This window comes from Callorhinus ursinus, unplaced genomic scaffold (genome assembly GCF_003265705.2).
Source record: "Callorhinus ursinus isolate GAN/ISIS: 27379988/994484 unplaced genomic scaffold, GSC_fseal_2.0 scaffold15, whole genome shotgun sequence".
Classification (NCBI taxonomy): Eukaryota; Metazoa; Chordata; class Mammalia; order Carnivora; family Otariidae; genus Callorhinus; species Callorhinus ursinus.
The window spans coordinates 4,517,888-4,544,724 of NW_027397077.1; the positions used below are offsets into that span (position 1 = coordinate 4,517,888).

The 26,837-nt window shown below is 46.3% G+C and overlaps 2 protein-coding genes across 4 annotated transcripts in view; one reads left to right on the top strand and one right to left on the bottom strand.

Moving 5' to 3' along the window:
* Window positions 1–140: 140 nt before the first annotated feature.
* On the top strand, window positions 141–3,473 carry LOC112833639 (death domain-containing membrane protein NRADD-like). 2 transcript variants are annotated; one of them, XM_073901086.1, is made up of 5 exons: window positions 141–358; window positions 1,534–1,676; window positions 2,298–2,481; window positions 2,600–2,742; window positions 2,840–3,473. In XM_073901086.1, exons 2-5 carry the CDS (start codon window positions 1,571–1,573, stop codon window positions 3,157–3,159), a joined length of 753 nt encoding a protein of 250 aa, XP_073757187.1. In that variant the 5' UTR covers window positions 141–358; window positions 1,534–1,570; the 3' UTR covers window positions 3,160–3,473. The 2 variants fall into 2 exon arrangements, with proteins under 2 accessions (XP_073757187.1, XP_025740645.2); XM_025884860.2 differs by lacking the exon at window positions 141–358 and adding an exon at window positions 562–1,397.
* A 2,491-nt stretch (window positions 3,474–5,964) lies between these two features.
* The window catches only part of SETD2 (SET domain containing 2, histone lysine methyltransferase), a 125,752-nt gene continuing 104,879 nt past the window's right edge, over window positions 5,965–26,837 (bottom strand). The window contains exons 16-20 of one of the 2 annotated variants that reach the window (XM_025885660.2): window positions 24,417–24,528; window positions 8,973–9,053; window positions 7,144–7,245; window positions 6,624–6,811; window positions 5,965–6,185 (exon numbers count right to left, since the gene is read on the bottom strand). In XM_025885660.2, coding sequence (XP_025741445.2) covers window positions 6,650–6,811; window positions 7,144–7,245; window positions 8,973–9,053; window positions 24,417–24,528 — 457 coding nt within the window. In that variant the 3' untranslated portion in view covers window positions 5,965–6,185; window positions 6,624–6,649. Of the gene's footprint in view, window positions 6,812–7,143; window positions 7,246–8,972; window positions 9,054–24,416; window positions 24,529–26,837 lie in introns of both variants that reach the window. The other variant, XM_073901087.1, reaches the window with a different exon arrangement.

Sequence of the window (26,837 nt, forward strand, 5' to 3'; positions counted from 1 at the left end):
GCGCCGCCTCTGTCCCGGGGGACCCCGCCTGCCGATCCTACCCGGCGGGTGGTTCTCCCGGCCTCCGCGCGTCCTCGCGACACCGCCGCACGTGTGCGCGTCCCTGCGCGGGGCGGGGCCGCCGACGGCCGCGCCCCCGCGCGCCCCCGCCCTCCGGCCTAGGCCGCTCCTCCGTGGGCGCTCTGGCTGACTCCCGGGACCGCCCGTCCCGCCCAGCCCCCGCGCCTCGCCGGAGTTGGCCTCCCCAGGGACTGCACGCAGCCTTCCCGGCTGGCCCACGGGAGCCTGGCTGCACAGAGGCCCGAGTCCGGCCAGCCAGGACTGGATCCTGGGAGCCGCGGAGGGGCGGCCGCCGCAGGTCAGAAGGGGGTTGGGGACAGAGCTCCGGGTCTTCCTGGACTGAGAGAGCCGAGGGCTGCTTTTCTGTCCCCCACCTCGAGGCCCGCCATCCTGCGGGTGTCGGCCGTCGTGGTGCCGGCGTCCGTATTGGCATGCATGGGCGTGTTTTGTGCCCGGAGACGGGTGTGTGTGTGGGGGGCGGGAGTGGGGATGCGGGGGGCGGGTAGAGGCTCCAGCCCCGCAGTAGCCCTGGGGTGGGTCGGGCAGACACAGGCCTGGCGTGGCTAGGCGCGCTGGTCACAGGCCCACCTGCCAACCGGGATCCGGGAAGGGCCCCTTATGTGGTAAGTGACACAAATGTACAAGGGCCCCTGCAGTCTCTGTCCCAGACCCAATTGCTGACTGGGCAGGGAAGTGAGTTTGGAGACCAGGCCGGATGTGGTGGTGGATGTTGGAGAGTTGGAGGGCCTGCCCCCAGCTTTGCGTGCCTTTTCCGGGCAAGATCCATTCGCGGCCCAGATGAGGCTTCTCTTACCCAGGCCTTAGGAAGTGGGTCCCAGCGGGATCAACCCTGTAGGTCCAGACGGGCCCTGTCCCTTAGCTTTCTGGCCTCCAGGCCATCTGAACTCCCAGGTGAGAAAGGACCAGGGGGCCTCTGGGCCCGGATACTCTTCTGCGCTTGCCGAACCCACCTCAGAACCCTCCTGTCCAGTTTCTGGGCAGGAGGTGAGGGCTGGACACTGACCCTGGAGGCAGGAGTGGGACTATCGTCACAGGAAGCCTCGCCTTCGGGGCTTAGGGTGTTGGGTTCCCCGGGCTCATGCAGAGAAGTCTGGGGGAGCTCCCCCACCCAGCAAGTCTCCGCCTGGCTCTGACTGAGGTGGGGATGGGAGTCTCTGTGGTGCTCCCTTGCCATCCCTGGACTCAGGCCAGGGGTTGCTAAGGTTCCCAGCCTGCTCCCCTCCATCCTGACCTGCACCCTGGCTCCTCCAGCTTTGGCCTGTGGGGACTAGCTCTGTCAAAGCCACCCCATCTAACACAGGAGGAAACTGGTCCAGGTTGGTGAGTGGGGAAGTTGCAGGGGGGTAACCAGCCCTGGAGTGAATCAGGATGGAGCCAGGAGAGGGGGACAGAATATACCAAGGGACTCCCGACATCTGGCCTGAAGAAAATCCCCCATCTTGCTACATGTAGCGGAGAAGTTTCCCAGCTCCCTGGCCTGAGTGTTGCCATGACACTCCAACCCCTTCTCCAAGAGATGCAGTCCCTGGGAGCATTGCTAGCCGGCAGAGCCATGCTTCACAACTCCAGCCACAGGGAAGGCATGGTCCATGTGGGTAAGTGCCTTTAGATCCAGATTTGGGGCACTGGGTAGGTGGGTAGGTCACACAGCTCTGGAGTTCCCTGTTCCCTCGGCCCTGCCTGCGCCGGATTGTGGAGTTAATTGGCCTCCAGGCAGAAGCGAGCAGCAGCGTTCACTTGCCTTCTAGCTCAGCTTTATTTTGCAAAACTTTACAAGGTCTCGTGTGCAGAGGCCCCTGTGGGGTTCCAGACGTGGTGGGAGAGACAGGACACACAGGGTAATGCCCCAGTAGACAGGGGAGGTTCAGCAGGAGCCAGAAAAGGGAGAGACTTGGGAGAGATCGAGGAAGCCTTCCCAGAGTAGGCGATGCCTGCCAGTTGGAGAAGGTCATAACAGCAAGAGCAGACTTCGGGACACCCGGGAGGCGGGTACCCCCAGGAAGGGCTAGGTGTCCAAGAGCGGTGAGCAGAGAGGAGGCTGTGGGAGTTGAGGGTGGGTAAGGACGCCAGTCTCGATGCCGTGGTATGAATTTTTGATTCTATGAAGTGTAGCAACTGTTGGTTCAAACCTTTTTGGCAGCGAAGTCTAAGTGACCACTAGTTAGGGCCTGGCTTTGATTCCTTGTCCTCGACCCTGTTTGTCCTTTCCTCCACAGACAAGACGCAGAGGGTGCCGGACAGGGACAGGGAAGGGGTATGGGTAGGGGGAGCTCTGGCCCCCAATACCTCCTCCCCATTCCCCCCTGAGCCTCCAGGGGCCTCAGGCAGCATTATCCCCGTCTACTGTGCCCTCCTGGCCACCGTGGTCCTTGGTCTGCTCGCCTACGTGGCCTTCAAGTGGTAGGTACTCCCGGGCACTGCCCTGTGGCACGCCCCTCCCCAGCTGGACTCGCAGCCAGCCCCCTGTCTTGTCAGCGTGGGCTGGAACAGGTTGGCGGGTCCCCCCTGCTCCCCACAGCTGGCGCTCACGTAAACAAAGACAGCAGCTGGCCAAAGCTCGGACCGCAGAGCTGGGGGCCCTCGACAGGGATCAGAGGCATGGGGACAGCATTGCCTTCCGGGACAATCCCAGCGGCCAGGAGCCCTGTGCCCCCAGCCAGGGTGAGCGTCCTTCCCCAATCTGAAGACTTTCAGACCCAGCTCTGCCATACCCCCCAGCCCGTCTGACCCTCTGTGCCCCTCACGTCTCCCACCCCAGGGCCACATCCTGAACCTGGCTGCCGGCTCTACCTTCATCTCCCTCGGCAGCAGCAAGAGGAGGTGGAGCGGCTCCTGGAAGCGTCAGGCCAACCTGACGAGGGCTGGCAGGGCCTGGCAGGCCGCCTGGGCTACCAGGCTGACGCTGTGGAGATCATGGCCCGGGGCCAGGGGCCAGCCTCCGCCCTGCTGCGGGACTGGGCTGTCAAAGAAGGCAGTGGTGCCACCCTCAGGGTGCTGGAGGACGCCCTGGCTTCCCTGGGCCGTGACGATGTGGTCCGGGTTCTGGGCCCCCCAGCTGAGGGCTGCTCTGTGGTGTGAGTGAGGCCACCACAGCCCGGCCTCTCGGGGAACCTGCTTTGGTGCCTTCCCCTGTCCCGCACGCAAATACGCTTTCCCTTTCGTGAGCTTTCCGGCATCGGTGGCCTCCGCCTGCTCTGTTCGGAGGGAACACAGAAGATCCAGCCGCCGCTCACCTACCCTCGCCCTACCTTCCTCCAGGACAGGGACCAGGACGTGGGGGGTACTGAGCAGCAAGGAGTGGCCCTGCCCTCCTCCCCGCTCCACCTCCCCTTATTTAGCCTCAACTGGTTTTTCTACTTTTGTATCTCCTATTAAAGGCCACTTGGGACTACTGTGCCGCCTCTGACTCCTTGGGCCTGTGGGACAGTGGGGTGTCTGTGAGGCAGAGAGGGCCCCTGGGGTGCGGGAGGAGCGCGTGAGCCTAGGAGACGGGCCCGCTCCGGAGGCACGGCTGGCCTTCGCATCCTGCGTCCGCCATTCACTGGCTGCGCGTGGGAGGGAGCTAGTTTGCCTCTCCGAACTTTAGCTTCCTTAGCTGGAGGCCAGTAACAGGATGGCACATTCAGTAGGCTCCCCCTACCCCTTCCACTCTCAGACTGGCACTGAGGGGCCTTGGGATGGAGGCTGTTTTTGTGACTTCTGCTGTGACCAGCATCAAGGGGAGGCTGGAGGCAGACGTCCTGGGAAGCAGGTCAGCTCTAGATGAGAAAAAGGAAGAAAGACTCTCCTTACAAAGCCCGTTCTTACCAGTCTCAGGAGGGAGTTCCAGCCATGCTTCCATAGCTGCTTCTGCGACTTCCACACAAGCCAAGGGCAAGCGGGTCGTCCCACCCACCCAAGGGGCAGCTGCGGGCAGAACAGCTGCCACCAAGACACCTGCGCGCCCCCCCCCCGCCCACGTATCTGCCTGCCCGAAGGAGAGGAAGGCAGGCTGGTTACTGCCTTCTGAAGCGGTTGCTACAGCAGACAGGCCCCTGCCTGGGAAGGAGCAACGGCCCCCATCCTGGCGCCCACGAGGGTCGGGGCCCCTGGAGCAACATGGCCACCCGAACTCCAGAGTCGTGGGATTCAGCGGTGGCCCAGAGAGGCCTCGGGTCGGTCCCTGACCTCTTGCTGACACGTGACTGGTATCGGCTGCTCTGGGAGGGCCGAACATCAGCCTGCTGCTCCTCAGAAACCATCTCACGGGGCTGCTTAACCCTGGAAATCTTGTCCTTAAGGAAGGGCAGGTTTATGGCTCCCTCCATCCGGAGATGACCATTGGGCCATGACCCAGGAGAGGCTCAGCGTGCAGTCAGCTGAAATCAGCCCGGCACGCTTGGGAGCGAGCTTGCACCTCCGTGGGAGGGGAGCCGGCCCCAGGGCTCTCGAGCACTGGACTGGCCCCGAATGTGGAAGCCTGTGCCGAGTGGCACCCAACAGCTTCTGGATCGGCTGGCACCCCTCGTCACAACTAAGGGATCGGAGTCTGAAGGTGTCAAGGGGTGTGTGGAACGGGGAAAGTTTTCAAAAAAAAACTCCGTAGGGAGCTAAGAGAATAGAATCTCTTTTCAGAGGTGTCCTATCTGAAACTCTACAGCTCCCTGGTCACCACCCTTTAATGGAAGGCCACCTAAATTTCCTTGGAACATCTGAAACTGGAGCCTCAGGTCAAACTGTGAGTTTGACTTGGTTGCCAGCAGCAGAGCATGGGGCCGTACCCCTGCACCCCAAACCCACCCAAGAGAGCCACTCCCTTTTAATGTGCACATTAACTGAGATATATTCTCTGTTAATAACTCTCAAATGTCAAGAGGGTTGAATTAGAGTCCATCCATTTGATGTAATGTGCTTTAAATAGTTTTGAAGGCTGCAGTAGCATGGGAAAACACTTTGGCTACATTATTAAATAGCACGTCTAATGATTAGGACTTGAAAATAGGTGTTCTTATCCTCTTTTAACAATGAGGATATGAGTTCCTGAGCCTGAGGCAGAATTTCCTCATCTGAACAGTGCCAACTCGTGTCCCTAGGGTTGTAAGGATCAAACGCGCACAACCCAAGCTCCAAGTGCCTGGCCCAGCACCCAGCAGGCGAATGCTCTATCCACCATCCTCCCTGCCCAAGACTCAGTGGGCCGCGGCCCCTCCCCCAAGGGCATTGCTGCAGGGAGCAAAACAGCCCTGGTGAGGAAGACATGGGACCAGTCTCTTTGCAAAGACAGTTCCAGACTGGCTGGCAGCCTACAGTCCTCCTCACAGCCCAGACAACTTACCCTTCAAAGGGTGGTGGGGGAGGTGGGTCGGGCCACTGAGCCCTGCCTCCTCCAGGAGATGTCCAGTCTCATCACAGCCTACGCACTGTACCCCTTTATAGGGGTCCTCTAGGGTCCAAGCCCAGGGTCAGGCTGCATGGTGGGGGAGGTCGGGGAACCCACCCACCAAAAGAGCATTCCAGTGAGCTTGGGGAACTCAAGTTCTGGAGGGAAGAGGGTCAATGCCTTCCTCTCCTCAGCCAGGAGGTATAAAGGGAAGACTCGTGCCTTTCTCCTGCCTGACCTATGAACCAAAGTAAAGAAGCCCAGACCCTTTGAGGCCCTCAGGCCCACCTCTTTTGCTCTGGAATACATGTAGTACGAGTTGACTCCACCCTGAACACAGGCACAAGATCCCAAGGCCACAAGTGTCAGTCCCAGTGGGACCTGTCAGGAACAAGGCCTGTGACTGAACTCCAAGCTCAAGGATTAACTCTGGACTCACACATCTATGGCCACCATCTCTCCTTTCTCTCTCCAGTGACACCACTGTATACAAATATGCTTGACGAGCTTTTAGGGAACACACATTCCAAGTTCTTTAATCGATTTTATTTTTTACATAAAAAGTTCAGTAAAAATTGGATAAAGTAAAGTGATTTTAAGCAGTAAATCAATCTTATCAACATAGCACAAGGCTGGCCGAAACCACAAGGCAGCCTGCTTTGGAATATTTACATGATAACAAATTAAACCTTGCAGAACTTAAAACCATCCTTACAAAGTCTTCCTGTGATCTAGCACGTAGAGGCTAAAAGCAAAACGAAAAACAAACAAAACCAGGAAAAAACAAAATTATTTTCAATATATTCACATATACATTAAAATATAATACAGATCGTCAGGGTGAGGGGTCATGGGTGGGGATGCGCATGGGTCTGTGCGCTGACAGCACCGCCAAGGAGGAGACCCAGGTTTGGGAGTGGGGCTAGGCCTGGCCAGGATCTTAGTGGGGTCCTTCCCTAAGCCCTTGCCTCTGATGGGCCTCCAACCACACCACACCCCAACAGCTCAGGACCAAAGATCGCTTGTAGATGGAGCTCATTTTCGTGGCTTTCAGCTGAAATCTGCAGGTCTGAGCTCCCCATTCCCCAGGGCGACGTGTCACCAGTAGCACAGCCCTGACGGGGGGCGGGGGGGGCAGCGGGCCTGCAGGGTTTCTTCTCCCGAGTCTGTCCCACCTGCTCACCTGTCCTCCCACCCTGGCCCCACAAGTCACTCTAATTCAGTGTCCTCTTTGGGTTTGTAAACGGCCCCAAACTTCTGCATGTACTTCTTAATGTACTCCTTGGTTTTGTGTTTCACATTCTCATTGCACTCCAGATCCTCAGGGTTCTTACAGTACTTCAGCTCCTTATTCATCACGCCGTGAGTCAGCTGTCCAGGACACAGGAAGAGAGACCAGAGTGGGAAGGATTTCAGGGGGTAAGGCCAGCCTGGTGCCTCAGGGCCCTTCTCACCAAGACTGGGATTGAATAAAGAGAGAGGCTGGGGCAGGCTGGTGCTGGGATCAGCAGAAAGGGGAGGCGAAGCCCCGCGAGAGTCTGTGACAGGACCACCAACCCTACCCTCAAGGAGGATGCCCTCCCTTCCCTAACCTTCCCTCCCTCTTCCTGGGTCCCCAGCCCAGGCATCTGGCAAGGAAAACCCACTTTCTATGATGAAAGGTACACGGTTTGCCCAGAACGTCGTCAGAACAGAGGGGATACCTTGCGAGCTAGGTGTTTGAAGTCTTCAGTTGTGGTGATTCTTCCCACTTTGCAGTCAGGTTTCCGGTAAGGGTTCAGGCACTGGACAATGAACTGGGACATCTGCAGGCAGGAGAAAGAGCACATGCTGCTCAAAAGTCCAGAGAGGGCAAGGGGCTGCACTGGGGAAATAATGAGAAAGCCAGTCCTTCCCTTTCCGCCGCTCAGGCTGGCTGGTTTGGACAGAAGAATGCTACTAGGCCAGTGGGATAGAAGAGGAAAGGACCCTAGGTCCGCCCCGAGAGGGAAAGAGCTGCCTTGGATAGATGAGCCAGCTGACTCAGAGCAGGAGGAGGAGACCCGGGCGCAGGACTCGACTGCTGATCTCATGGCAGCCCCCCGTTTCAGCTGACAAACCTCATGTCCTTGGCCTGAAGAGACTAGAGCCTTGGAAGCCACGCAGAGAGCGCGTTCCAGTGCTCCTAGGAGGCTCAGCAACCCCAGGATCACAGGCGTTTTGTTACGGAAGGTCACTTAAATTCTATGTTACACATCACTTGACCCACACGAAGGCATGGTATGCTAGCTGGTGGGAGAAGCCCCAGGGCGGGACCCTTTCCCACACACGACGTCCAGTGTCCTCCTGAGTCGTCTCTGCAATGTCTGTCCTACCGGTGGCTCTCAAAAGAGATCCCACACAGGGCCTCTGAAAGGATCTGTGGTGCTAAGATCCCAGGGTACAAAGGAAGCAAAGAGGCCAACGATCACCATCTTGTCAGGGAGCACCGTGAACGGGGTCTCCCCATCCCTGAAACTCCAGGAGGCTTCCGACATTCAGAGGACAAGGCAGGCACTGAACAAACAGCTGCGGGCTGGCTGAGACACCAAAAATCCCACGCGGCGAGAACAAGAAACTAAGTTCTAGCCCTGGAAAGGGCTTTTATTCAGTTTTTCTATGGTCTGGCCTCCATACTCTCTCGCTTCAATCCACTGCCCCAAATACAGTCAGGGAATTCCTTCTTCCCGGCTTCAAGCCCTGCAATGGCACCCCGTACCCCCCAGACACACAGGCCCTAGAGGAAGAAGCAACACTGTTCAGCCTCATCTTCCAACACCCCTCACATACCCTGCACTATGGCCCATGGACTACTTACAGTCCCCTCGAAGGGATGAGGACTTTTTTTGCTACTGTACATTCTACTGCCTGAAGTTACATCCCTCCTGATCTACCTGGTGCATTCCTACGCCCGACTCAACAGCCGTTCCTGACACCCCGAAGAGTGGCCTCCAGCCCTAAGATGGCATGCTCTGCACACAGCCGCCATAACTTATTTACAGGCCTGTTTCCTCCAACAGCTGGTGAATCAAGACTGGAGTTTAGAATCTAGATGCTCTGCGGCAGACAAGGCTGGTGTCCTGACAGCTGGAAACACACACTTCCAGCAGCATGAAAAGGAGCTACTTTCTCCCAATCCCGTGAGGATGAGGCAGCCACCAAAGGAAACGTCGCAGAAATAGAACTGGACTTTGAGCCAGAGGGCCTGAGTTCAGGTCTTCTGTCTAGAACTTACCATCTCTGAACCTTAAGAGGTCCTCCACCTGCGTAAGAATGACAGTTCCTGCCTTGCCTACTTCCAGAGCGGTTACAGGGATGAAATGATAACAGATATGAAAGTGCTTATCACCCACCTGCAAAGAACCGTTCCAATGGGCCCCTTCACATGACAACTACACAGTCACACGACAGAAGCAAGGGAACACTCAAAGGCAGGGCAGCCTAACACTTAGGACAAGGAAAGGGCTCAGGCTTAAGTCTATGGAACTTAGGGCCCACACCCACCAAACCTTACCTCTTTTCTGAATACTTCTTTGCTCTTCTTAGCCAGCTCACTGGAGGTGTCTGCTTCTGCTGTCTTAGGCTTTTTTGAGGTCTAGAAATGCAAAAGAAAACACAACAGTGCTGGCATGAGAGGTCAGGTCAGTGATATCCTGCTGTTCCAGAACCCTCCTTTCTTTCCCCCAGTTGGGACACCTGACTCATAGTATTAGGAGCCATTTAGAATCCTAAGTGGGCATGGCTTGGAGTCAGCTTGGCTACTGTTGCCAGTCTTAAACCTCACATTTCAATCCCGTCATCTGGCTGTGGCCTCCTTCCTATAAACCACATTCTCCGCCCTAAGTTAAAAGTTACATCCTCGATGTTGCTAAACATTTCCAGTTGTTTCAGAGTCACCTTCTCTGCACAGGAACATGCTGTGTGATGGGCCACTCAGGTCCCTGTTCTGGGCTTCAGTACCCACACTGTCAAGTGAGGCCTGGTCTCAGTGAGTCCCACTTCTCCCAGCTCTGACATCCTAGGATTCCAGGACAAAGGCTTAAAATGCTCTGTTCTGAAGACCTTTCACCACACAGCGGGAAGGTCAGACCACACCACGGTCCTCATGCAGGCCTCTCCACTCCCCCATGTACTCATCATTCCTCCAAAGGCAGAACTGGCTGGACTGCACGGAACAGTCTCAGCATGCAGCAGTGGCTCCCTGGAGGGTGGTATCTCCAGCTCAGGAATGTAAAGACTAAAGACATACGGCAGTCCTGGGGGAGGAGGGATGGAGGGGGCGAGGGTCATCCAAGTCAGTGAACAGACAAATAGATGCTAAGACACAGAAGATACTCTGTCCCAAGCTGGTAAGATGATGACAAACCTAGAAACACTCCTTTCCCGCTGTGCTAGAGAGGAGGCTGCCAAGTTCCCCTTAACCAGACACTGCCGAGAGGTAAGGGGGGCTGGCAGGCCTGGCATTCAGAGCACCTGCCATGCAAGGCCATCTCCCCATGCCTTTGCCCACCACCAACCATCAAGCGCCTCACTAGCAAATGTACTTTTCCACAGAAAAGATTTATGAGCATTCCCTTCTGCAAGATTTCAGATGGATGTAGAAACCACAGTCGCTATTATAGGTACTTCTTGTTTCTGCTAGCCGCTGAGAGCAGAGAGTTTTTCAACTCCCCTCCCAGCCCCCAGTGCTGATTCTTCCATTTCCATAAACAGTCTGAAGGCACTGGTGATGAAGGAGCTGTTCAACTCCCTTTGCTCTGGACTGGCTCCAGAGAAAGGTGGCACTCCCTTGGCTTTGGGCTGCTACAAATCTGCTTTCTCTGATTTGTTATAAAAGCTTTACATATTTTCCATTTTTCTACTTTCTGCGGCTGTGGGAGCAGGAGGGGGGAGGGCAGAGAGCAGAAAGAACATACAGATTCGACCTGTTTTCAGAAAACAAGACCAAAAAGCACACTGTAACTCTATTTTCTAATGTTTGGCTTTGGGATTTTGTGGTTATATTTTCCAGTAGGAGAGTGTGCGGCTGTACTTCACAGTAAGACCTCAGGTAGCAAGGGATCAAGAATGGTCTGAATAAGCCAAGGCAACTTCAACACACCCTCAGCTGTTCTCTTATAGATCTCAGAAATGAGGAGCGACAGCAATGGCTACAGATAAGCCCCTGGAGGTATGACAACCATGTCAAGGCTCCTCATCCTACAGAAGAGGCCAAGCTCTCATTGAGGGTACTGTGTAAAGAGGAATTTCCTCTTCCCTCTGAATGGGGTTATGTGTTCAGAAAGCTAAATAAATCTAGTGCATATTTAATAGCTTCCTAATTTAATCTCTGACTTGGTGACGTTGGGAGGGCTTTAAAAACACAGTTACAGAGCACAGTCCACTGAGCTCTGTCTAGCTTTTGTGGTTGTTCTGAGTGCTGAGCAATTGGGACTGAAAAAGGAAATGTTCAAATGAAGGGTGCCTAGACTTACTTCATGGAAATCATAAACCAAATGGAGTACTCTAGGGAGTACTGAAATTCATGTACCCCTCTTGGTCTGTGGTCTGCAAATGGCATGAGAAATGATTTCAGAAACTGGTTAACACTTACTCAGGCCCAATGCCAAGCAATACCTGGAGCCAGTCAGAGCCAAGGATAACACTTGATGAACACTGACCTGAAAAACCTCCCCAACTCCAGAAAAGTCCCATTTAAAATGTTAGCATCTCTACAATATGTAAACTTTTAAAACCAATGTTATTAACCTTCTCAAATGCCTACTGCCAATTAAAAATCCTTTAGCACCAGAAAAGGCCATTAGCCCAGACCAATGGTCCTAAAAATATAACAAGCTGTATGATGGGGTAGAGAACATCTACCTGTCATGCACGTGGTCTCGCTGAGATTCCAGGAACCCATCAGAGAGGGGGAAAGCACTCGGACAGGCAAAAAAGCAATGTTTGCCCAGGGCCTCAGCAATAATCAGGTTGCCTTTTCCATCCACTGGCTCATACGGGGCATTATCAGCCAATGGAGGATCCTGGCGGGAAACTATGTGAACAGTGGCCAGATGAGAGCACACAATGAAATGTGGGCAGAGGGCCTGGTAGATAGCCAGAGTTTACTGCCTTTAACAGCTCACCCTGCTGTCAGCCTTAATCTGGGGCATGTCTGGATTCCAGGGAATCTGGCTAGAATATGACCAGATATGAATATAACAGAGAAGGCCTAAGTACCTTCACATTACCCAAGGTGAGGTTTCAAGTCTTTTGGCTTAGAAAGGGAATGACTTTAAGCTTATTGGATGGCTCTGGTAACCATATACTGGCTGTTTAACACAACAAACGCAAACTCCATCCTCTGTTATACAGGTGGAAATGACCATGTCACAAAGCCCATGTGCCTTGGAACTCAGGAGTGCAGGCTGGCTGGAAGGAGTCCTGACAAAGAGAGCAGGATATACCGCCCTAATGCTTCTCTCTCCCTGAATTTAATTAAATATCCTTTGGAGCATGAAATGTAAAACATTATTCAAGGAGGAACTTTATCTTTCAGGGCTGCATGAATCCAGAAGAAAAAGTTGAGGTTATCAGAAACACTACACATGATTCAACCTAAATTCTGCAATGCATGAGCCTGTGTACATCATTAAAAGGTGAAGTAAGCAGGAGCCTTGAAAGTAATAAAAGCTCAGTATATTCTGTTTTGGAGTTACGACCACCTTTGGCAGTAGAAAGAACAAAAGTACTTATTTCAGGGTTTGGTTCTAAATAAGGCACCACACTTCATTCTGTCAAGAAAAAACAAAAAGGTGGGGACTGGAGAAGGAAGGACTGGAGAGGAACAAAAAGATCGCCAAGGCGGTTTCTAGAAATAGTGTTTCAAAAGCCCAGACTAGATTACAACAGTCTCCGTCTACTTCCCTCAGAGAAAAGTGGAGCTGATACACCTGGAACTAAGGTCCTAAAGACATCACTAAGAACCAGGAAGGCCTCCTACTCGTTCCATTTGGCCTTGAGTGTAGTACAGTCCTGGGAGTTTCTCTCTGGTCCCCCAGCTATCAACCAGGCTGTGCTTATTGGGCAACTTAACCATCTGCTCTGCAGAGATCTGGGCTCTGGTTTTTCACAATCCTCTCTCAAATGTGATTTCCTGGATCCCTCTTCATTGCTGGGAAGTGATTTCATATGGAATCCTTTTGCAAATTACCCCAATGCCGAAGACAGGAGCATCACCTGAGAAGACTCCTAGGCTCTAATCCCATCATCTTCCATCTCCCTCAACCCAACAAACACTCCACAACTGCTCTTTTCACACAACATGGTTACGCTTAGAATATCTACTGCACTTATGTCTGAATGTTCATTAAAAGCCAGAAAGCAGCAGTGAAAACTGCTGTCTCTCAGTCCTGCAAGCAGTCAGGAATGAGTCGCATCTGGACTCCTCAAAGGGAAGGCTTGACTTTACACTCACCACATGATGGATGATGGAAGAGAGCACAAGATGATCAAGAGGAGGGAACAGCACTGGAGGAAAACAGAGAAGGAGGGCTCTCACAGATGCTTAGTCTCACCAACAAAAGCTTTCAAAACCACCCATCCAGCATCACATAGCACTCCTCAAAGAATTCTCTGCCCATTACACACCTTCCCCGTGTGCGTACCATATCCCCGCTAATGTTTCAAAAAAACACCAATTTACTGATGACTCAAACCATCTACCAGCCATTCTTATCCTGGATCCGGTAAGAAGCTCAAATGCCACACTGAACTTATTTCCAAAACCTCTTCCTGATCTTTCCTTCACCCCCTAGACTGAATAAAGGAATTTTATCTCCCCAAGCCATCCTTGGGCCATCCTTGCCTCTTCCATACCCACTTGTTTGCAAAGCCTTGACCACAATGCCTCTCAAATGTCTTTGCATGAATCCCCAACATCTCCACTCTTAGTTCCTCACTTTGCCTAAGCTATTATAATACTCTCCAATCTGATTTTCCTGCTACCAATCTCACCTTTTCAAATGAGCCTGTTTTGCTCAAGGGAAACACAGCTGACTGATTCCCCTGCTTTAAAAGCATTCACTGGCTCCAAGTACCTATCATACAGTAATCACATTAGTAGGACACCAAGATCTTAAGACAATTTAAAATTGACCTACATTTCCATATTTTTTCTTGCTCACTACCCCATATGCACCAAACTCTCACTGTGCCAAATTATATTTCCTATATATACTCTGTCTTATTCTGACTTTATGCCTTTGCAAAAACTGCTTTATCTACCTAGAATGCTCTTTCCTGCCCACCTTGACTATAGGTAAAATCATGTTTTCTGTGACATATCACTGATGCATCTTCTCAGACCATTAATCACTGTGCTCCCATAGCATTTTGTACATACATTTTTTTTTCCTTTTAAAGATTTTATTTATTTACTTTAGAGGGAGTGAGTGAGAGAGAGAACACAAGCAGGAGGAGCAGCAAAGGGAGAAGTAGGTGCGGGGCTCGATCCCAGGACACTGGGATCATGACCTGAGCCAAAGGCAGATGCTTAACCAACTGAGCCACCCAGGTGCCCCTGTACATACTTCTAATATAACAATTATCCCACTGTGTTCTTGGTGTATAGATGTGGCTATTTCTATCTTTTCTTTTTTTTTTTAAAGAGAGAGAGAGAATCTTAAGCGGGCTCCACACCCAGTGCAGAGCCTGATGCGGGACTCGAGCTCACAACCCTAAGATCATGACCTGAGCCAAAATCCAGACTCGGGACACTCAACCGACTGAGTCACCCAGGTGCCCTGATGTGCTCTTTCTTTAGAATGAACTTCCTGAAGACTAGTATCCAGTTTTATTTCTCTTTCTATCCCTAATACCTCACACAAGGCCTGTAAGTTAATGAAAATATACAACGGTACAATCTGTATCTCCAAGGGGATTAAAACCTACCCAAAAGCCCTAAAGATGAAACAAAGTTGGACAGAAGGAATAAAAACATAACCCACAGGCATCCTTCTCCTGTCTTTTGAGATGCTAGTGAGGTGAGTACAGGTATAAACTGGTTAGGAAGGTTGGATCCAGGTAAGTCCCTAGTTATCCAAGTCAGAGTAGATATTGATGTTGGAACTATGGTCTGGAAAGGGATCCAAAGACTGACACTTCAAGCCTTTGACTTGTGCTTCAGGGCAAGTTTGGTTGGAAGATCAAAACTCATTTGTTCTTTCATCTGTTATACCCAGTTCAAACGGTTAATAACAAAGGATAGATAGATGCCTTTCGTTTAGATCTTTCTCACAGAAATACAAGAAATGGTAAAGCTGACAAATCAGAGATAAAAGGCTAAGAAGCTAAGATACAGAGTGAATGTCCAGAGAGTTTTTTGCTGGAAGCACATAACACTTGTGGGATTTTCCCCTTGGATACCTGTTTCTATAGAAACTCTCCTACAGAACCTTCACACACTGCTGGGGTAGAAATGTACAATGATACAGCTTTTTTTTTTTTTAAGATTTTATTTATTTGAGAGAAAGAGAGAGCACGAGTGAGGCAGGGAGAAGGAGAGGGAGAAGCAGACGCGGGCCTCAATCTCAGGACCGTGAGATCATGACCCAAGCTGAAGGCAGATGCTTAACCCACTGAGCCACTCAGGTGCCCCTGATACAGCTACTTTAGAAAAATGGTTTGATAGTTTCTTAAAAGCTAAACACAAATTAATCCTATGACAGAGCAATTCCACTCCTAAGTATCCACCTAAAAGGACTGAAAATGCATGTCCAAAGACTCACAACACAAAGGTCTATCAACTGGTGAATGGATAAACAAAATGTGGTACATCTATGCGAGGGAATATTATTCAGCCATAAAAATGAAATCTGGATACATGTGGTAACAAGGATGAACTGTGAGAACATTACACTATGTAAGAAACCAGTCACAAAAGACCACACGTTATACAATTCCACTTATATGAAATGTCCAGAAAAGGTGAATCTATCAAGAATGAAATAAATTGTGGTTGGGCTGGGATAGGTAAGGGGACTAACTATAAAGGGATATGAAAAATCTTATTGGGGGGCATAAAAATGTTGTAAGAACAGATTATAGTAATGGCTGCATAACTTGGTAAATTTATTAAATCACTGAACTGTAAACATAAAACAACTACATTTTATGTTAGGTATGTTATACCCTCAATAAAGTTTTTGTTTTGTTTTTTTAAAGCCCTCCACAGACTTGTGCTCCTGGCCATGACAAGTTAACTGTTAACACACTATCCCTCTCACTGTAAACAATGAAAACACCAGACAAAATACAGGAAACAAGTTGCCATACACTGAACATTAAGCAGCACTGGATTACAATCCCAGAAACAAGGGAAGAAAGGAGGTATGCCCTGAGTATCCTGGCTTTCCACGTGTACCAGACCCCACAGCAGGGAGCAACACCTAAGCACAGCATAGCATGCTAGTCTCAGCGAGCTGAGGAGATAAGACTGGAGTTCAAAGTGTCTGAGATGAGCTATAAACTAACAATTTCCAGAGCTCACACAAGGCTGGGAAACATCTGAGCTTCTACCAGTTGGAGTGAAGAGACCTTGGTGTTAACCCAAGGCATTCAGCAGAGAACCCAGAAAGACCATATCTTGGAAAGTAGTAGTCATTCCAAAAGAAAAGACTACTCTGGACCCAACCTGACAAAAATTGAAAACAAAACCCGTCAGTCTTTAATGGAAAATAAAACTCTGAAACTCAATGACATAACAATCACAAGGTCCAGTGTTCAAATGAAAATTACTGGATGCACATGAAGCAGGAAGATTTTAATCTGATAACCACAAGAAAAATCAATCACTAGAAACATGTCCAGAAATAAAAGGGAAGCTGAACATTATAAACATTCAAGGATATAAAGGAAAACATAAATAGCAAAGAAACTGATAGTATTAAAAATAACCAAACTGAAACTTTAGAGCTGAAAAATGTAACTGAAATAAAAAAATCTATTTCCATATTTGATGAAAAGTATCAATCCACAGATCCAAAAAGCTCAAAAAACCACAGGTTAAACACAAAGAAGACAACACCACGGTACAGCACAATCAAATTCTTTTAAAAACCAATTATAAGATTAGGGTTTTTCTCCATGCAGACAGAAAGGAGGAAAGACATATTTGGGGGTACAAAGTCTAGTCTTATTAGAAACAACTATAAGTAAGGAAAAAATGGAATAACATCTTTTAAAGTGGTGAAAGGGGGAAATAAAGTATCAACTTAGAATTCTCTATCCAGTGAAAATATCCTTCAAAAATAAAGGTAGTGTGGCAGTTTCTTACAAAACTAAACATACTCTTATCATATGATCCATACCTGTGATTCTGGGTAGTTACCCAAATGAATGAAAAATTTATGTCCATAAAAAACACACACAAACTTGGAAGCAACCAAGATGTCCTTCAGTAGCTAGAGGACAAATATATAAACTGTGGTCAATCCAGACAATGGGATATTATTCAGTGCTAAAAAGAAATGAGCTAGCAAGTCATGAAAAGATATGAAGGAACCTTAAATGTATAATGCTAAGTGGAAGAAATCAATCTGAAAAGGTGACATACTATATGAGTCCAACTATATGAACATTCTATAAAAAGCAAAACTAGAGAGACAGTAAAAAGATCAGTGGTTGTCAGGAATAAGGATGAGGGAGGTGGCAAAGGAGGGAGGGATGCACAGAAGATATTTAGGGCAGTGAACTATTCTGTTTGATACGGTGGATACATACCATTACACATTTATCAAACCCACAGAGTGTACAACATCAAGAATCCTAATGCAAACTACAGACTTTGGGTGACAGTGACATGTCAATGTAGGTTCACTGTAATAAATGGACCACTCTGGCAGGTTGCTGATAGTGGGGGAAAGCTATGCACGTGTGGTGACAGGGGGTATTATATAGAAACTCTGTACTTTCCGCTCAATTTTGACGTGAACCTAAAACTGCTCTAAAAAAGTCTATTAAAAAAAAGAAAAGAGGAAAGACAAGGACCTTTTTCAGACAGACAAAAACTGAGAGAATTCATCACCATTAGACCTGAAATACTGGAAATATTAAAGGAAATTCTTCAGTCTGAAGGGAAAGGATTCCAGAAAAAGCTCAAATCTACGTGAAAGAATAAAGAGTACGAAAAATGGCAAATATTGGGTAAATAAAAGACTGCTCCCAAGTTTAAAAAAATTTCTTTAACGTAACAAACTGCTTAAAGCAAAAAATAATAATGAATTCGGGGGTTCATAGCATATGAAAGAATAAATAAAAAGGATGTCAACAACAGAACAATGGACAGGAGGGGGCAAAATGTAAGTAGGTTTTTAGAATTATCGATAAAATGGTATTTGATACAACAGGACACTATAATAAGATAAATATTCATATTGTAAGCTATAGAGCAGTGGTTCTCAAACTTTTAGGTCTCAGGATTCCTTTCTGCTCTTCAAATATTGAGGACCCCAGAGAGCTTCTGTTCATATGGGTTCTATCTATCCAAATTTACCATATGAGAAATTAAATTCAGGGCCGCCTGGGTGGCTTAGTTGGTTAAGCATCTGCCTTCAGCTCGGGTTACGATCCAAGGGTCCTGGGATGGAGCCCCACACCTGGCTCCCTGCTCAGTGGGGAGTCTGCTTCTCCCTCTTCCCAACCCCCCAGCTTGTGTGCACACTCTCTCAAAGAAAATCTTAAAAAAATAATAAATTCAAACAGAAATATTCATTTATTTTGAAACAGCATTAAAAAACCCATCATATGTGAATATAATTTTTTTGTGAAAAGATGAACTTTCTTTTCCAAAACTAAAGAAATAGGTAAGAGTGGCACAGTTTTACATTTTGGAAATCTCTTTAATGTCAGGCTTAACAGAAGACAGCTGGATTCTCATTTCCTCCTGTATTCAATCGTTTCATGTACCCTTTGGAAAAATCCATGGTACACTTGTGAATGGATGAGAGTGGCAAGGGCATATGATATTTTAGTATTACTGTGAAAATAGTTTTGACCTCATGGTTCCCTTGAAAGAGTCTTAAAATCCCGAAGGTCCCCCACACTACACTCTGATAACCACTCCCTAGAGCAACTACTAAAAAGTAAAACAAAGAGGAATGATTAATAAGCCAATAGAAAAGCCAATGAAATATTTTAGGGAAAATACAAATTAGTCCAAAAGAAAGAACAACCCCCTCCCATAGAAGACAGATGAAATATTAGAAAATAATAAGGGGGTAGATCTTAAACCCAACCTTATTGACACATATACTAAAATGTCCATAGATTAAACACACCAATTAAAAGGCAGAGACTGTCAGAGTCATGGGTAATGAAAAGGTATGTTATAAAACCACTTGTAAGAATCTGAAATGTTCTGCACTGGTGCTTACAGATTCCTCTATCTGTAGCCCCGTTCCAAATTTTAGGGTTGTGACAGAAGCCTTGAGACATAAACATTGTAGAAATCAAGGAGCCACTCAGCTACTCTCCTGACAGATTCATTCAATCACTATTTTATTAAGTACCTCTATGTCATAGATAAGTTGAATAAACCTCCTTCTTTTATTCTTGATAGGTAAAGAACCTAAAGCCAAAATCTGTATAAAACCTTAAATATTTAACCTGTGAAAATTTCATATATAGTTTATTTCTTCTCCGTGATTAGATTTTGAAAAATCTCTGAAGAACAGCTCTCCTACATGGCCAAAAGTGCCCTTCACCAAGTAATGTAAATGTTCCTGAAGTCAGGCAGTTCACCCCATCACTGCCCACTCAGAAATTACCCATACGGATGGGGCAGCCTTCCGCTACAGGTGCTTGTCAGCCTTCTCCCAGCTTCCATGGGTACACAGCACCTGAGTGGATTTCACAAGTATTCTCTTCTACCCTCCAGGATAATGGACCAAAACAATGCCAAAGTCTTGCTCATTATTCATACTCAAAGATCACTGAACTCTTACTTCATAAGAGCTGAGGGTGACTCAGCTCCTAGTGATCCAGAAACTAATCTGACTGATTCTATATGTGAATCACTAACTGAAAATCAAAGACAGTTAACACAGGACTCTCAGTGATCACCCCATGACGAGGTAAGCTATTTGAGTGGTGGGGGCTCAGGTCACACCACTATCACCCTTTACCCTCACCCACAGCACACAGTGCTTTTTACACATGATTCCCAACTATTATTGGGCTGTTCTCCTTAAAAGAATTTCCAGATTTGACGCTTGCCATGTTTATTCAGGGAAGCAGAACCAAAGATTGTAATAATCTTTGACTCCCAAGTATACAGGCCAATATGTCTCTTTTTCTGTTCATGCTGGTTTGAGCTGCATTTTTGTTATTCACAACTGAAAGAGCACTTGCAAATACAAAGGTGTAATATTAAAGATGCTGCAAACAAAGTATTTTATGTGCAAGAATAGGGAGAAAAAATTTAGGCAAAAGTAAATGGCCGTAGAAAGACAATTTGTTTTCCTTTCTTCTGAATTACATGGCTAGAATGTTTCAAGCTGGTTACCAAAGGTGTCATTTACATAAAATTGAACATTAGGTGTAAAACCTGTTCAAATTGATTTTTATCTTCTGCTCAGGTAGAAATGGTACACCTATTTCACTAACAGTCAAATGCACTCAAGGAACTGAAGTTATAAAAGCCCTGTTTTGGTCTGACTCTGATTCCATGTGGGAGAGAAGATACCTCTAACCTATCACTATTTGTTCACAATAAGAACTTTATTTGGCAGCCTAATTACTTTGTGCACACTCATCATGATTTGAATTCCAAGAGAGAGTTATGTATGTATTTGTACTATAGCAAAGAAGAATAGAAAAGTTTCTCTCTTATTTTCTCTGAAAGCAGACATCTTTGAATCTCCATTGGACATCTCACTCTGGGGATGCCTGGGTGGCTGAGTTGGTTAAGTGTCTGCCTTTGGCTCAGGTCATGATCCCAGGTCCTGGGTTTGAGTCCAACGTAGGGCTCCCTGCTCTGTGGGGAGCCTGCTTCTCCCTCTGCCTGCTGCTCTCCCTGCTTGTGCTCTGACAAATAAATAAAATCTTGAAAAAAAAAAAAGTCTCACTCTGTAACCCCTCTTAGGCAATTAAGAGGTAGGAGGAGTGTTTCCTCTTTCTAATTTCCCACTCCTTCTCATCCTTACACATGCACCATCCCTTTATCCTGACACACAGAAGCATAGCGATATATGAGAGTTATTTTTGAGTTAAGCACTGGATTTATATTTGCTTTTGCAGACCCCTGAATGGACTCCTTGTTGTCTGTTGCTTAACATTCCTGAAATAATTTAATGATATAATGTCAGGAGGCTAGCCTTTAAGAAAGGCTAGAGAAAGGCTACACTATACGCGTTGGAGAAAATCCTAGTACTCTTACAAGTATACAGTACAGTCCTTCAGTCAAACACCTCTCTGCTATAAATGTAAATGTGCAGATTTCTTTTTTTTTAATATTTTATTTATTTATTTGACAGAGAGAGAGTACAACCAGGGGAAGCAGCAGGCAGAGGGAGAGGCCAAAGCCCAAAGCAGGCTCCCTGCTCAGCAGGGAGCCCAATGCGGGGCTCGATCCCAGGACCCTGGGATCATGACCTGATCCGAAGGCAGACACTTAACCAACTGAGCAACCAAGGCACCTCTGCAAATACGCTGATATCTTAACTTTCCTGGTCTGTCCTTCTGTAACAAATGAAACACACCTTGAGGGATAAAATACATGCTCACGTATTAAACAGAAAATAACAGTATATAGTTAAAATATATTATTCTTTCAGAAGCCTATTACCAGGCTTCAAAAAAAGTATTAAAAATACAGAGTTCTTTGCAGTCTCTTACATTAGACCACTAATTTAAATTTAAGCTCATGAGTGATGTGGTACCGTTATCTGAAAACAGAAAATCTTCCCTCTCATCGCTGATATTTTATTTATTTATTTACTCACTTATTTATTTATTTAGAGGAGGGAGGGGCAGAGGGACAGGGAGAAAGAATCTTAAGCAGGCTCCATGCCCAGTGCTTACGCAGGGCTCAATCTCACAACCCTGAGATCATGACCTAGCTGAAATCAAGAGCCAGACACTCAACCAACTGAGCCACCCAGGTGCCCCTTATCGCTGACATTTTAAGAAGAGCACCAAGGAACACCCTTCCATTATTAGACAGGGAAAATTCCACCATTTTGGTCATTCCCAAGTGGAATTTCATCTTGGGGGTCATCTCATTATCTCACTACACAATTAAAACAAAAATTGTAATTTTTAGTTGGTGGTTTAAACCCCTAAGTAGAGATCCGAGGAGAAAACACTTCTCTGTAGCCATAGAAAGCTATTTTTTTCCTTCTGAAGTTCCTTAATCATAGTCAAGTTATATCCACCATACTCTCACCAATTTCCTGGCTGAGGTCTGGCCCTTCAAATTTCACACAGGCTTTCACAACATAAGCATGCAGTAAGAGCTTCATATTTACAATTCATGAAAGGGATACGTGCATCCGTACACAGTCCACCTGTGGACTATTCTCTCCCAGCTTTCAAATCTGATCAACCAAACTAACAGTCTGTTACTTTGCCATCTATTAACCACAACAACAGTATTAATTCTAATCCTAACTTTGAACTGATGCTCCAGTATGTTTATAGATTAGAATAGTTTTCCACTAAAACCTAATTATACACCCACATATTTTTCCACAGTTGTCACTGTATCATGTGAATTTAGAGCACAGCAGCTTTTCTGGAATTCAGTGTATGTATCTAGTATAACTAATCGAGGGCAGGAACTGAGAACCCACAGCCTTGACTAGAACATGTTACTTACTTTCTCTGTATGTTATAAGATACACCCTGGTAAATATACTCACTTTGAGTAATATGTATACCGCGAGCTTCTGCCTTACACTACTCCTACAACCAATCAAGCAGTATTCTACAGACCAAAAGACTGAATCATGATTAACAGTCAAGGTGCAAAAGGTAATGTCTCTTGACATGCTTGATAAACCTGGTCTCAGAGCTCAGCTGTATTTCTGTATGTACCAGAGATCTCTTCTCAAACCTTCTATTTTTCAAAAGATATAACTAACATAGCTACAGAAGTCTGGAAAGAGGGAGCTACTGTGGTTTTTTGTCTGTAAGCTTCTGGATACTTTAAATGGCAGTTGCCTGACAATTCTGGGCATATTCCTAAATGATTCAAGAAAATGTGACAACACCATAGCTACAGTGATGAAGTGACTCAAATGATTCATTTGAAATTTAGCAAGTACCACATGGATTTAACTTAAGTGCATACTTTTTTTGGCAAATGCCAAATATATGAAGGAAGAAAAACATTTCTCCCAAAATGAATAAAATGTGAAAGAAGGTATGTTGTTTTCACTTTATTCTCTCACTCCAGCTCCTTCCTTTCTGCCCTCTTCCCTCTCCCTACCTCTCCAATGACTTAACTAGTTAAGTCCCAAACTCTTCTTGTTTAAAAAAACTATATATATATATAGTTTTTTTAAACATATATATGGGGCGCCTGGGTGGCTCAGTCTTTTAAGCATCTGCCTTCAGCTCAGGTCATGATCCCAGGGTCCTGGGATCGAGCCCCACATCGGGCTCCCTGCTCAGCAGGAAGCCTGCTTCTCCCTCTCCCACTCCCCCTGCTTGTGTTCCCTCTCTCGCTGTGTCTCCCTCTGTCAAATAAATAAATAAAATCTTTTTAAAAAAAATAAAAAATAAAAAAATACTATTCAGATTTTAGGACACAGAAATATGGTCTTTGATTTCACTCAAGACACCTCACCCTAGGAGACAGTGAGTCCTGTTACAAATAGGGATAAAAATGGTTATAATTCAGTCACTGCGTATTTAATTTACTTGATCTCTAATCCTATTTACTGTTTTGTCAGAGGGAGAGATGAGGAATAGGCTCTTTGCCTTCTTTGTTCTAAAATAGTATCTCCATAGTAAAATATTTCTGTCCCAACTCTAAAAAAAAAAAAAAAAAAAGGTGGGGGGGTGTGGAATACTCCTTTGGTGAGGTTTTATGTAAACAGTTAACGTTTTCCCAGACCCATCAATCCCAAACGGCAGGACACTGAACTATACCATCTATATAAGATTTCAGTTAATGAGCTAAAACACATTGAAAAAGAAACAGAGCATCAAGGAGAATGCAGCAGATCTACAAGGAAAGAGCTAAGAGAGATATTTTTAAGATTTTAAGTAATCTCTACACCCAGTGTGGGGCTCACATTCACAACCCCAAGATCGAGAGTCACGTGCTCCACTGACTGAGCCAGCCAGGCGCCCACAGAGCTAGGATATATTAAAGGAGGTGATGACGAAGTATAAATACCATGACTGTATTTGTGTGTTTAAAATGGAAAAAAGAAAGAAAGAAAAAGAAAAACACCTGTGTGCATGTTTTCCAGAAAGGTCTAGAAGAACATATGCCAAAGAAAGGTTTCACAACCTTGGCACTATTGACATTTTGGGACAGTTCTTTGTTGTGGGAGGCCATCCTGTGCACGGTAAGATACTTCATGACTTCCCTGGCCCCTACCCACTAGAAGCCAGTAGCATCCCCTCAGTTGTAACAACCAAAAATGTCTCTAAATATTATTATCAAATGTCCTCTGGGGAGCAAAACTGCTCTCAGTTGAGAATTCCTGCACTAGTTAACAGTATTTATCTCCACAGAGGGAAGACGATAGGAGAGCAGCTGAAAAGAAAGTGAGGGCTTTTATTTTTTGCTCTACATACCATACTTCTGTACTGTTTGGATTTCCTAGTCCTGTCCAGTATTTATTACATGTGTTAATTCTCCAGAACAATAAGGAAAATAGAATCACAAGACCACATACTACTGGCCCTGCCAAAACGACGGAACACAGACTCCCAAACAATCAGAAAACACGTGTAAGCCACTCACCTTCATGGGGTTTTCATCATATGTCGGGGTTCCCAGGTCCATCTCCGCTTCATGCTCTAGGCTGGCATCATCTCCTGGGCTTTCCCAAGTAGGAGGATCCCACTGAGTCTGCCTAGAAGAAGGTAAGAACAGCCATGCTGTCATGGCCAGAAAGCAGAGAACTCTGGCACAGGCATCTCTGCTCATATACACATAAAATACAACATATATAATGAGGCATAGAATAAGTCAGCTTCTTAAGATAGAGACATTCTTTTGCTATCTTCCCAGCAGCACGATTCTATCCCAGAGACATATATCATCTAGCCCACTGTATTTCTCTAGCCAATGAGGTGGCAATGTTTACTGGGTGTCAAAGGAGCAGTAAAACCAAACATCCTATTTCTCACCTAGCTCTTAATGTTCTGGAAGAGGATTCAGCAAACCCTAAGAAGTACATGGAGTCAGTGCTTGCCTCTGCCTCCCCTCTGCAGGTGAAGAGACCAATAGTGACTGTACCTAGCATGTACTTGGAGCAAAATAAAATGAATCACAACACACTCCTCACAATCCTTGGCCATGTGAGAAAATTGTTCCTTGCTTTAGGAGCCTTCTCGTATGTGGTTGTGCCCCTTTGCTTTAAGGACTGATAGCATGGAAAAGACTTCAGGTTAAAAACTTGTGCCCTCGGCTCAAAATATTCTCGACTGCAAGAAGAAGGGTTCTACCATGTTAACTCACTGCATGTTTATTAGTTGCTTTGAAAATATGCAAGCATAGATTTTTTTAAGCTAGATCTGTGAGATAACAACTGGAAGTAAGAAAACCTGTTCAGGAGTCTGAAGTCAGCTGCCACAGGGAATGCTATAAGGAAAATCACTTAAAATGTCAAAAGCCTCAGAGAACTAGCAGCCTATCTGGCTGGCCAGTCCTGCCACTGCGGTCTTCTGCTCTCCTACCGCAGCATCTTTAGTCGGCAACATCACAGACACTTGATAAAGCATAAAGGAAAATATTTGACTGTATGAAATTTTTAAACTCGTAAGACATTCCAAAGACATCTGCAATACTCTTGATAAAAAGATCTAACAATAATGACAGAAAATGGGTAGATGTCCCAAACAAGCAATTCACAAAAGATACAAGTGGCTAATAATTTACTGAAGATGGTCCATTTCAACAATAATTAAAAATGAAAGTAAGATTTCTCACCTATTAGATTTACAAGATTAGAAGAGACTACATGAAGAAAAAGGCACTATTGTATACTTTTTGTGGGAGGCTACATTGGTACAAATTTTTTTTAATGGTAAGCTGACAATAATTACCAATTTAAAATGTCAATCTCTTTTAACCAACAATTCCACCTCTAGAAATCAACCCAAAGAAGGTAGTAAGATTAGTGTCTGTAAGGATGTCCAGGGTTGGGAGTTATATATAAAACAGTGAAAATCCAACAATGAGGGTGGGTTATTTTTGTACAGCCATACAAGAGAGCAGGAGTTGGCAAACTTTTTTTCTATAAATGATCAAAGAGTAAATATCTTTGACTTTGTGGGCCATATGGTCTCTGTCACAACTACTCTATTCTTCCATTATAGCGTGAAAGCAGCCATAAATAACTCCTAAATAAACGGGGGTGGCTGTGTTCCCCCAAAAACTTTATTGGCAAACACAAGTGGCATATGGGCATAATTTGCTGACCCCTGAAACAAAGTATAAGCATGCACTAAAAATAATGTAGTTCTATATATCTACAACTGATAAAGTTCTATACAGATTGGTAAAAAGATTATAAAACATGTATCCCAACAACTCACTGAAGATTATATACCAATGAGTGTATACACACACACACACACAAACACACAGAAAGCACATATATTCACATAAAGCTATCTAAAAGATGTATGCATTTTTTAAACTTCTAGGTAAAAGATAAATTGGGCTTTTTACATACAGTAGGGGTCATCAAACTATGGCTCACGGACCAAATCTGGCCTCCTATTTTGTAAATGAAGTTTTTTGGACACAGACATGACCATTCACTTATATATGGTCTATGGGCTATTTGCACAACAATGGAAGAATTGAGTAGTTGTGACAGAGACTGACCGACAAAGCCTAAAATATTCATTATATCTGGCCTTTTACAGAAAAGGTTTGCTCATGACCCCTGGTACCTACACAATGTTAGATGAAGTCATTACCTTTTTAACATTAGTTTTCTCCAAGAGTCTTGCAGATTAAAAATACACCAAAATATATCTATCTAAAAAGGACTAAAGTCTAAGGTATGACATAACATTTAAGATGTGATTCTGGAAATCTAGCAGCCCTCAAGCACAATGAACAGGCAATGACATCAAGCCAATATCCATAAACTTCCGCTTATGATGGCAGCTCCTTTGAACAAATGAAAGCTGATCTGGGATGCCCAAC